The sequence below is a fragment of the Haemorhous mexicanus genome, chromosome 2, assembly GCF_027477595.1.
Source record: "Haemorhous mexicanus isolate bHaeMex1 chromosome 2, bHaeMex1.pri, whole genome shotgun sequence".
In the NCBI taxonomy this organism is placed as follows: Eukaryota; Metazoa; Chordata; class Aves; order Passeriformes; family Fringillidae; genus Haemorhous; species Haemorhous mexicanus.
The window spans coordinates 25564785-25576983 of NC_082342.1; the positions used below are offsets into that span (position 1 = coordinate 25564785).

Consider the following 12199-nt stretch of genomic DNA (forward strand, 5'->3'; position numbering starts at 1 on the left):
TCTCTGGGCATCCTGTTTCCATGCTTGGTCACATTAAAGAAGTTGTTCTTCCTCTTCAGGTAAAACTTCTTGTGCATCAGTTTCAGTTTTCAATGCCTTCTTGTTCCATTGCTTGGCACCACTGAGCAGAGCCTGACCCCCTCCCTTCAGTTATTCGTCGACACTGATGAGGTCCCCTCTCAGTCATCTCTTCTCTGAATAGATCCAGCTCTCTCAGCCTTTCCTCATAAGAGAGATATTCCAGACTCTAATCACTTTTGTCACCAGTTGTTTCTCCAGCGGGTGTCAGGGTAGTTAAAGTCTCCCACCAGAACCAGGGCCTGTGACTGTGAGGCTGCTTCAAGTTGTCTGTAGAAGACCTCATGCACTTTCACCTGCTCAGGTGGCCTGTAGCAAACACCCACAATAGTGTTACCTCTATTAGTCTGCCCTTTTTTCCTAACCCATGAGATCTTGACTTCTTTGTTGTCCACCCAAAGGCAGAGCTCAATACATTCCAAGTGCTCTCTCACAGAGAGGGAAACTCCACCTCCGCACCTTTCTGGTCTGTCTCTCCTAAACAGGGCGTAGCCCTTCATGACAACACTGCAGTCATGCAAGCTATCCCACCATGTCTCTGTAATTGCAGTGAGATCGAAGCTCTTTCACTACACGTGTGTCTAGTTCCTCCACTATATTAGGAAACAACATATGCTTCAACTTTAGAAAGAACGAAGGATGTATAAGCATGTGCCCTCTAAGATCCATGGGAAAGAATCCTATTGCACTAAACTGGTGGTCCCACAAACTATTCAGGATCTAAAAACTCGTTACTATGAGTAGAAAACCAGAAATGCCATACAAGAAGAGGAATTCCACATGGTTCACAGGACTGCTCAGTAAAATACAACTTTACCCCTATTCCAGCAATGCCCAGCTGGCCCTGCACAAGCCATTACTCACAAAATGACTCTGCAGCCCCACGTAGTTGCATCAACAATATCAGGTTATTTGTAAGCACTATGCAGAGATGTTTTACAGGCACAAGGACAGCACAGTCCTCTCTCCCAAAGCTGCACCAGGCAAGGTGTGGCAACTGAGTGCTGCATCCATTGATGCCTCTCCCTGTCACGGCACCCTCACACAACGGGCAGCCCAGATCCAGATGGGAGGGTTATGGGATGCTTGCACTCTTACACAGCAATCAGTGTGGATGGGCTTTCTTGTACAGACATGTATGAGCCAGCTGTGTGCTGATGGCATTCTGACCTTTTTCAGAAATAGCATGACCAGTAGAACTAGGGAAGTGATTCTTCCTCTGTGCTCAGCACTGGTGAGGCCACATCTCAAACACTGTGCCCAGTTCAGGGCTCCTCAGTTCAGGAAGGACACTGAGGTGCTGGAGTAGGTCCAAGGAAGAACAATGAAGCTGGTGTACAGAACAATGGTCTGGAGGACAAGACTTATGAGGAGCAGCTGAGGGAGCTGCGGTTGTTCAGCCTGAAGAAAAGGAGGCCCAGGGGTAACCTTATCACTCTCTACAGCTACCTAATAGGAGGTTGTAGCCAGGTGGGAATCACTCTCTTCTAGGCAACCAGCGACAGGACGACAGGACATAGCGTTAAGCTGTGCCAGGGGAGGTTTAGGTTAACATTAGGAAGAATTCCTTCACAGAAAGGGTGACTAGACATTGGATTGGATCGCCCAGGGTGGTGGTAGAGTCACTGTCTCTGGAGGTGTTTAAAGAAAGATTGGATGTGCCAGTCAGTGCCCTGTGGTCTAGCTGACAATGTGGTCATAGACGACAGACCAGACTAAACGATCTCAGAGGTGCACTCCCTATTCGTTTTTGTGGGCAAACACACATTCAAACCCAGCGCGGCCCCCGCCCCGCCCCGCCCCGCCCCGCCCCGCCCCGGCTCGTCCCCGCTCCGCCCGCCGGCACTGCAGCGCTGGTGCCGGTTATGGCGGTGGCAGCGCGCCTGTTCCGCAGGGCCGCCCGTGGCCCGCCTGCCCTCGCCTTTGCCCGGGCACTGGGCTCCGCGCCGCCGAGGCCGGCGAGCCGGGGGGCGCGGAGGGCCGCACTGGCGGCCGCGGGGGCGCTGGGCGGGCTGGGGCTGGCGCTGGGGCTGTGGCGGCGGCAAGCCGCGTTTGCGGCAGCCCGGGAGGACGAGGAAGAGAAGGAGCTGCGGCAGCGGTTCATGGCGCCACCGGTGACCGGGCTGCGGGAGCTGCGGCGGCGGCGGCGGGAGCTGCGGAGCCGCATGGAGCTGCTCATCATGGAGACGCAGGCGGAGATGTGTCGCGCCCTGGCCGACCTGGACCCCGGCGCCTCCTTCGCCATTGACAGCTGGGAAAGGAAGGAAGGTACGGGGAGCCGCGGGGGAGAGCGCGGATACCGGCACCGCGGGTTCGGTCACCCCTCGGTGACCCTGACCTGGAGCCTGGCGTTGGCAGGCGGAGGCGGCATCAGCTGCGTGCTGCAGGACGGCGAGGTCTTCGAGAAGGCGGGTGTGAACGTGTCTGTCGTGTCCGGGCTCCTGTCCGAGGAGGCAGCGCGGCAGATGCGGAGCAGGGGAAAGTCTCTGAAGGCCAAGGACGGTAAGGCGTCTATCGCGCAGTTGGGATAGGGAACCTGGACGTGTTCACCTGAGTATTCCTGTTCAGGTACCCTGAAAGCAACCTGGCCTTTGAGCAGAATATAAGGAAGGCCAGACTGATGAAAGTTCAAAGGTTTTCATTTGTATCATAGTGATTTCTAATCAGTAAGCCTGACAGGTGGACTTTTCATGTCCCTAGAAAGCCAGGTACGGGAGTGCTTCTCTCTCCATTATACTGCTATAAGAAATGTATTGTAGACACAGGTGGCTTCTCAATAATGAGGCTGTAGCGCAACAGCAAAACAGCGCAGGAATTATGTACCAAAAAGGTGGAGGGAGAAAACCAACAACACCTGAAGGCTAAAGAAGACTCAACACACCTTTGTGTAACAAAGGGTAATTGTGAGGACTGGGGGTGGTAGAAAGCCTTAGCAGTGCCTTATGTTTTAAGTGGTCTTCATCTAGTGGGTTCTCCAAAGTATTGTCACGTTTTAGAACAAATACCAAAGAAATAGCTGATAAGAAGTAACTTGCCTGCTGATTAATAATGATGGGGACCCCAACATGAGACAGTTTCCTGTTGTGGCTTGGAGCCTAAGGGAAAATAGTGATATTCCTTAAATGATAACAAATGAAGTTTATTGAGAAACTGAACGGCTTTTTCTGTGCATCTTTTTATCCAGGGAAGCTGCCTTTTTGCGCCATGGGTGTGAGCTCTGTTATCCATCCAAAGAATCCTCATGTTCCAACCATGCACTTCAACTACAGATACTTTGAAATTGAGGAAGCAGATGGTAAGGATTATAGTCCAATGAGGAATGTATGAAATGTCTGACTGTGCCCCAAGGAAGTATGAATGCATGGCTGGGGTAAGAGATCAAGAACCAGTGCGTGTTTGCTCCCAGCTATGTCAAGAGTCACCAGTCTATCTTGTGAAACTGCTGTCCTGTAGTCAGGGTCAGTAGTCCAAAATGGTTTCCACTACATTGAAGTTTGTTTCATCTTTTTCTGAAGTCACTGATCATTGCACTACCTTGTAGTCAGATTTTTCACTATTGAAGTTTAGGGACACCACTGAAAAATTATGTTTTCTATTGTGTTAATTCTTGGTGAACCACAAGTTGCTGTTCAGAAGTTTAAAAGAAAAATGTTGCTGCTTGCCTCTGCTATAGGAACTAAACAGTGGTGGTTTGGTGGTGGGACTGACCTCACTCCAACTTACCTGAATGAAGAGGATGCCATTCATTTTCACAAGACTCTGAAAGAAGCCTGTGACAAGCATGATCTAAAGCTGTATCCCAAGTACAAGAAATGGTACGTGGATGAAGGAGTGCTTGGGGAAGCAGAAAGCAGCACTGGGTGTTGGCAGTTAAGTGTACGCTCGGAACTGTAGGTTCTGCTGCCTTTTGAAAAGTATCAGAAAGCCCTAATGAAAATCAGAAGTGTACTGGGACAAAATGTTGTCTAAAGAAATATCTTATTCACAGAATCCTAGATTTTTCAAGTCGGAGGGCTGACAACTAAGGTCGTAAGTCTACAGCCCAAAGAAAAACCAAGCTGACTCATCAAGGTTTTGTTGCACTAGGCAACTTAAAATTCCTTTTAGCCTCTGGTGTTAAACTAGGACAAGAATTCTGCCCCATGGACTTGCACAAATTCTCTTTATGTTGAACTCATGGTAAATGTGCATGATTCAGTGTGAGCTCTTGGGCCATCACAGCAGTTTTGAAAATCCCACTTTTGTTTTTCTGCCTTCAGTCTGGCCTTCTTAGCCAGGTAATTTCCAGGTATGTGAAGGACATTGTCCTTAATGTAGAAGCTTCATAATTTGATGAAGCTGTGTTTTTTTCTCTGGTGAGACATTCACTGGGAGTTTAACAGCACATTTTCTAAGGTGCAAACTTTGAATGTTCTTCTTCTCTTCTGAGAGATACAAGTGATGAGATCTTCCACTACTAAGTGGGAACTTGCTGTTTTGTGTCTGATAATCCTATCTGCCACAAGCTGTGTATGCAGGAAGGTGGGGGTACCCTTTTGTAAGCTACTAGGTCTTGTCTGAGGACAGGAGATAAAGTGGGTGTTACAGTTTGGGTGGCAACCACTTAGTAGAGAGACATATTGTAGAGCCTTGAGATTACAGTCTTGCTGTCTGAGGATTTTTTGCATGGTAGTTTAGAGAAGCTACCTTAATGGTCTGGTTCTTTGCTGCTTAAGTAGGTTAGCAATGCCAGCTGCAGGGGTAGGAGACATTTTCTCACTTTGCTAAAGATAAACATTATTACACTTACCACATATACTACCTGATCTTGATTTAAGATTTTTGTCATGATTATTCTCTTTTATGTTTCTGACTCGGTGTTTTTCCCTATCTCTTCCTGCTATCATGAAACAGAAAACACTGATTATCCCAGTGAATAAAGAAATAGTGTAGGTTATCTGTTACATCTCCATGTGTCTCTTGTTAGGGCCATGCCATATATAATGCTTGAGAACAATTGTGGATATATGGAAAACTGGTCCTGTATGGAAAACTAGTCCTAATGGAAGGCCAGGTTTTCTTGATGTTGATGGTTCCTGCTTCCTACTTCCTTTTGCTTTCTCCTCCGTATGAAGACTTGCACACCCAAGCAAGGAATTGTAAGAAAGATAGAATTAAGTCATTCAAGTTAACACTAACTTCACAACTAAATACTCCCTGTAAATACAAAAGAGATTAATTGCTTTTAGGATAAACTGCCCTTACTCATTTATAAACTTAAACATGAGTCATGAAAAGCCACTGCTATAATGACTCAGTCTTTCAAGCTTTAACTATTAAAAAGCCTTTTTCCAAGGAAGGATGCTGTGACAGTTGCTTTCTTATATGGTATTGGGGCCTTAGATTACTTTTGGTTTGATGAAGAAAATTCTTTTACTTGGATGGCAAAGAGAATAAATTCTCTTCCAAGTATGAGTTCATATGAAAGCTGTCCAGATAATTTGAGAACTACATATAATGCTGGGAATGGAATCTATCGAGAGCCCTTAGTTTTGAAAGTTTGTAAATCAGATGTCCTTGCTCCGAGTAGGGAGAGGATATGGATTGAATCAACTCCCATGGATGCATCTGCCATCATGTTCAGCGACTTTGTGATGATGTTTAGCTTTACAGAGACCATTTAATCAGAGTTTTTACTGTAAGTGACACAGGAGTGCTTTCCAGGTGATGCTGCACCGTCCTGCCTCTGGGCACTCAGGGAAACAGTGGGACACCCAGCCCTGCAGAAACTGACTTATGGGCAGTATTTCACTGGTTCTGTCCTGCAGCATGCAGCTCTTTGGCGTACAGTTCATGTCTTTGAATACTCTGGACCATATTAGTAATCATCTGATGCTGCTTCTAGGTGTGATGACTACTTCTATATCAAGCATCGTGGTGAGCGTAGAGGGATTGGAGGCATATTCTTTGATGATATGGACTCTCCCTCCAAGGAGGAAGTATTCCAGTTTGTTAAGAGTTGTGCCAAAGCTGTTGTGCCTTGTTACATTCCCATTGTGAAAAAGCACTGCCATGACTCCTTCACACCAGAGGAAAAGCTATGGCAACAGCTTCGGAGAGGACGGTGAGTACTGGAGGAACAAAAGTATACACAGGAGGTGGACTGGGCTGGCAAGAAAAAAATATGAGAAAAAACAGTTCTTCACGGTTACAGGTTGTGTGGGCCAAAAAAGCTCACCAAGAATTTCAGCATTTTTGTGCATAGAATTAATTCTGAAATTCAATGCTAGATTGCTAAACAGGGTGCAAAGAAGGCATTTCCCACTGTCCCATGTTGCAACACAAGCAACCCAAACAAAGCGCCACCATTTCTTTTCAACTCCTTCAAAAAGCAAGAGAAGCTTCTGCTGTGTAACAGGCCAAGGGGTGTGGGTGTGCTTCATGTCCTGAATTCTGCCCTCTCCTGCAGCCCAGAGGTAGTGTACATAGGGCTGCCCTGTTACATGAGGAGCTAAGGGTGAGGGATTAGTGGCTTCCGATTAAGTAATGCACGAAAACCCCAAAAGTCAGGAAGTAACTGTACTTGAGTACTTTCAGCTCCTTACATACATATTTACTCCATCTGATCTTGGCATTGAAATTACTGTAAAGGAATTGAGGATACATGTAAAAGAATACAGAGGGTGGGATTTTTTTATTCTGGCATGGTCCAAGGTTACTGTAAAATACTTAGGAGGATGCTTAATGTCACCAACTGTTAATGCTGCAAAAGCTTAAGTACATTGGTCAAGACAGTTGTACTCTCTTCTCCATGTCCTGTGACTGTTTGAGTGTATGGAGAATTGAAACTATGCTTTGTGCTTAACTACAGTCTTTAGTTTCTACCTGTTTTGCAAAGAAATGTGAGACTGGCATGGAAAGAGTGTAAGCATTCAAGTTCAGATCACTGGCCTGCAGCTGTTGGTCACTTAAGCAAGCGTCCTGAATTTGGTGCAAGTGTTCTTGGGAACATTGGGCTTTCAGGATCCAGTCTAAGGATGGGATTTAGCAAACCTGCAAAGTTTAAAAGGGGAAATAGCTTTTCTAACTTGCAGCCAGGACCAGCTCTTGAGGCCTATTTCCCTGGGTCTGTTTGCAGGTTATAGGGCTAGGTAAAGCTTCCCATTTCTGCAGATGGATAAGAGCTTTTCCCTTCCTGTATCTTTAGGTACAAACACCCTGTACTGGCTCTCGAGATAATCCCTGATGAATTGTCACAGCTCTATTCCTATGCTGGAAGCAGAAAATGATCTATTTCATCACTTAAAAATCCCAGCCAGCATTCTGAAGCTATATGAGTTCTGCTGTTTCTAGATCTTCCCAGGAACCAGGAAATACTGTTCTGGCCTTGCTGCTTATGTATCCTTCAGCATGGAGGACTGCACAGTAGAATTTTTTCTCTGGTTATTTTCACTACCTTTAAAGCCTTTCTTTATTACAGCCCCACAGAGAAAAACCAAGGTAAATGTAGTGTCAAGCTTGCCAGCAGGGCTGAGGCCTGGGAGGAGTACAGTACAGTACAGGAGTCTGCATACTGCTCTCCTTAGAACAGTTGGTCTGCTCTAGTCTCTTAGCTGAGGTCACTTCTCCCTGTGCTCTGTGGAGTGGCAAGGTCACACCTGCATTCCTATGCAGAGGATGCTAAAGAACAGTTGACCCCATCTCAGCAGAAAGACAGACTGGTTTTGTTTGACGTCTGCCATTTAAAGAAAGCAAAACCAACTTTTGCTAATAAACTAGGGTTTTTTTCTGTTGCATCTCTTTATTCCTGTAGGTATGTAGAGTTCAACTTGCTTTATGACAGAGGTACAAAGTTTGGCCTCCTGACACCAGGATCAAGAATCGAAAGCATTCTTATGTCTCTGCCACTGACTGCAAGGTAAGGGTGTGGTTATGTGGAGTTGCAGCAGGCACTGTTCTTAGTAAAATACTTCACAGGATTAAATCAAAGGTCTCTCCCGGTCTCCAGTCTCTTAACAGTGACAAGTTCATGCCTGATACAAGAACTGGACAAGTACAGTTCTCTATTCTGCAAATGCAGATGCTTCTCCCTTGCACTCACCTAGTTGCCAGTAGTATGTGGCAGAGATTTTCTGGCAAAAAAAAAAATTAGAGTTTTTTTGCTTAGTTCCTCTTGATAGATTTATTATTCTCACTCCATGGGTTTTTGTTCAGTAGCCCTTAGAAACCATGAAAGCCTCTGGCAGTCCTGCCAAATGTGGGGCAAGGAGCTCCACAGTTTAACTAATTGTGTTGTACGAGAAAGTACCTCTTTGTTTTCTGCTTGAACCTGATGACTTCATCTGACTTTTCACTGAGTAACATGATTTTCTTCCTGTTCACTTTCTCCATAAGAGTTTTTATTTTACAAGGCTTCTGGGGGTTTTTCATTGTTTGCTTTCCAGGCTGACAGTTTGTTTACCTGCTCTTTTTAGTCTTTTGTACAGTTGATGTTTCATACTTTTGCCACTTTTGCTATGCTTAAATTTTCTTTGCCCTTTCTAAACTGGGGATAAGGAATAGGCAATGTAAGCTACATATCTGGATACAAGATGCAGGTGTGCTCCTTACTCATACTGGCATAGCAATATTTTAATTCATTATTCTTTCCACAATCCTAATATTCTGTTTGTTGGTTTTCACTGCTGTTCAGCATTGAGGTAGCTTTTTTATAGAACTGTTACAATGCCAAAGTATTTTCTGGGCAATAAAATTTAACTCAATCTGTGTGCAACTTTTTTATGTGTCCATCACATTAATCAACAGTAAATTTCACCTGCCATTTTATTGCTCAGTTGCTTGGCTAAATACTGTTTTTAACTGTGCTTTTAGGTTTTAACCCATCTTGCTTATGCTTGTCACACCAGCAAATTTGGTCATTTACTATTTATTCCCACTTTCAGGTGGTTTTGGGTATCCTATTATGAGTTCCATAAAGCTCACCAGTGAACCTCCCTCTGCTAGGAAAGCTGCCTGCTGCCTTGTAACCATGAAGGCAGTGCTGTTCTCACCATGTATCTCCATCCCACTGACATCAGATGTGTCTCTGACCTGGTGGTGTAGCATGTTCTGTTTTGACATAATTTCTGTGATTGTCTGGGTATGCTCTTTTTCATCAATGTAACTAGCTCACTTCACAGCATGAAGGGGTCATTCCTTGGGGGGCAAAATGGAAGGAGGATGTACCCATCTCTCTGTGACTGCTGACACTTTCCTTTCTCTGTTGTGTCTCTTTCACCTCCTTTTTCAATGAAAAAAAGGGATCTTTCACCACTTTTGTTCTTAAACCAAGATTCAACAAAGACTCGTAGAGCTTCTAGTCCAGATTCTGGAAAAAGGTCTGTCATTGTCAGAATTCCATGGGTTCCTGTTTTTGTTCATCTTCCTTTTGATACTAGTGTGTCACAAGACATTGTTACAAGATTTTTGCAAATAAACCTGCATGCCCTGTGGGAAATGGGGTACTGCTCTTTCCTTTTTCCTTGTCCTTACAGATTTTTCAAAAGTTGGTAAAAAGATGAAGCTAACATTTCTCCCGTCCACCCTGGTGACATTATTATTTGCTTTTACTGAACTTGTGATTTGTAACCATATCTGTCATATCAGCCAAGAATATCAACTGTGTATGTAGCTTTGCATCTTTAGAAAAGGCAACTCCAGTCCAAATACAGCCTGGTACAGAAGTGGGTGCCAGCTGGGCCATCTGAGTGAGTTTTCCTTCTCCTTGCAGGTGGGAGTACATGCACAACCCACCAGAGAGCTCGAAAGAAGCAGAAATTCTGGAGGTTCTGCGAAATCCCAAAGACTGGGTGCATTGACATGGATCATGAACAAGATTCATTGCTTCCACTGAGCCATTCTGAGAAAACAGGAATACCTGCAAACCAGCCCATTCAAACTGCTGTTGCATGGTGTATCGGTGTGTCTGTTTATACGCTTACCTCGTGCCTTAATTATGCTGTAGACTTGTTAAAACTTGCAAGTGTGTGAACTTTCTTTTAGATTGATGGGATAACGTTGTCATCCCCTGTTGCTATTGCCTTGTGAAGGACTGGTGAACACCTCACAGGGCTACTCTGCATGCTTTAGATGACCGCAAAATGGCAAACTACTGTGGTGTCTTCAGGGAAAGAAGACATGAAAGAAATGAAAGCATTATCTGTGCCTAAATAGCACTGCTTACTCCTATAAAATGTTGGTATGCTTAAAAACATTTTTTTAAAGAATAAAGGGAATATTTGGTATTATATTACACCTTAAAATGTGCTTTCAGGAAGCTGGGGAAAAGTTAGTACTTCATCACATGTATTTTGATGATGTCTTGTTGATTGTAGAGGGGGGAAATGGTTTAAGATGTGCTGCAGCAGCATAACTTGGCTGATGTGGGTTGAGGTCTCAGTGTTACCTCATGAGAAGGGAAGGATGACTGTCTGTTTGAGAAAATCAGCACTGAGCATCTGCGCTGCGATCACACAGCAGAACAATGCTGCTCGAGCCAGTTCCATTGTGTTGCCATAAGGCATCCACCTTTGCCTTCCCGCTCCTCCCAGCTTTGGACTGATTGTCTTGTCTCCCACCTCGAACTTCGCTGAGGAGCCGGTAGGGTAAAAGCAAGTGGAGGGCGGGTTTTTTTTCCCCCCGTTCGAGGAAAAATGGAGCAACCCATCTCCCCGTCGGGGAATCGAACCCCGGTCTCCCGCGTGACAGGCGGGGATACTAACCACTATACTAACGAGGAACTGGATGTTAGTTGATGTCTCCCCGCCGCTAGCTCGTATCACCTAACCTGCCACGGGCTCCTGGTATACGGGTGACGTCAGGCCTGGCCCCCGGAGCGGGGCAGGATGGGGAGAGGCGGCGGCCCAACTCGCACACACTGTCCCCCCATGACCGCCCAAGTCCAGCTTCCTCTTGGAGGGGTACCGCGTTCCTTTTCGTGTTACCCCTCCGCCTCTAAAACAAAGTGATTCTCTGCTAAGTCAGCGATCTCCTTCTGTCCAAGGGAAAAAAAAAAAAAAAAAAAAAAGAAAAAAAAAAGAGCACTGGCCCGTACGGGGATCGAACCCGCGACCTTGGCGTTATTAGCACCACGCTCTAACCAACTGAGCTAACCGGCCAATACAACACAGAATATCGAGGACCACGGAATGAGCCTCTCCCAGGGACGTGCCGTGGATGCACTCCCTGCTAAGCGCTACTCTGCAGCAATCACTCTTTCTAGAATCCGCCTTGGCGAGTTGTTTCGTGGAGTCGTGGTAGAGCAGCAAGGGGACTAACCGGAGTGACGAGCATTCCTAAAATTTGAGACTTTCACAATTCCGTTTTTCTCTGCTCCCTCCTCCGGTGCGCGGGGGCAATTACCGGCGGCACGGAGCGGCTCAGCGAGACTGCACCCCGCACACGGACGCACACCTCCCGGCGGAGCAGCAGCACCACCGCAACGAACCGTCACGCTTTGTAAGAACCATTCCCGACCCTTCCCTCTCTCCCTCCTTTTGGCCACCCCGCGGACGGGGATTCGATGGAAAGAGTGATGGGTCCATTCCCCCGGTGAAGGGTCATTTGGATCACTTGTGAAATCAAGGCATTGATTAGAAAAATGCAGAAAATATTTCAGAATTAAATACCTCTGAGTCAGTGAAAAAGTTGTTGAGGAAGAGGACATCATCAAATTCCCAGCCCTTCCCTTCACAAACCGTCAGTATGAGTGCTAAGTTGAGCTCTTCTCCTTTGTTTCATTTGCTGCTAACACGACCTATCATTAAATACATCAATAAAAAACATACTAGGAAGCCAAATATAAGGTAATATCTGCAAAGAGAAGCATATATAAAGGTATCATGACAATACAAGAGCTTCCTCAAATCCTGGGCAATATTTAACAGAAATGTTCCCACACGCTACAGAAAAAGACTCCAAAGCTGCAACTAAAACAATGACCAATACATCGTGTGAGGAGACGGTCACAGATCATGTGTAAGAAAATATGGAGTGAGGAAGGACAGAAGATATCTGATTGAAAAAAGGGCAGAAAACTACAGATATGAATGAAGAAGAAAGAAACAGAAAGCCCCACAATAAGGGGGCTTTTAAAATACTTTTA

At 45.6% G+C, this 12199-nt stretch overlaps 1 protein-coding gene and 2 non-coding genes across 3 annotated transcripts; 1 reads left to right on the forward strand and 2 right to left on the reverse strand.

The window, feature by feature from the left end:
* Window positions 1–1928: 1928 nt before the first annotated feature.
* On the forward strand, window positions 1929–10345 carry CPOX (coproporphyrinogen oxidase). Its single transcript, XM_059837942.1, has 7 exons — window positions 1929–2346; window positions 2437–2580; window positions 3263–3373; window positions 3752–3893; window positions 5963–6181; window positions 7871–7975; window positions 9827–10345. Exons 1-7 carry the CDS (start codon window positions 1944–1946, stop codon window positions 9912–9914), a joined length of 1212 nt encoding a protein of 403 aa, XP_059693925.1. The 5' UTR covers window positions 1929–1943; the 3' UTR covers window positions 9915–10345.
* Window positions 10346–10762: 417 nt separating this feature from the next.
* TRNAD-GUC (transfer RNA aspartic acid (anticodon GUC)) lies at window positions 10763–10834 on the reverse strand. The gene has a single exon. It is a non-coding gene; the product is annotated as a tRNA-Asp (tRNA).
* Window positions 10835–11139: 305 nt separating this feature from the next.
* On the reverse strand, window positions 11140–11213 carry TRNAI-AAU (transfer RNA isoleucine (anticodon AAU)). Its single transcript has one exon. It is a non-coding gene; the product is annotated as a tRNA-Ile (tRNA).
* Window positions 11214–12199: the final 986 nt, after the last annotated feature.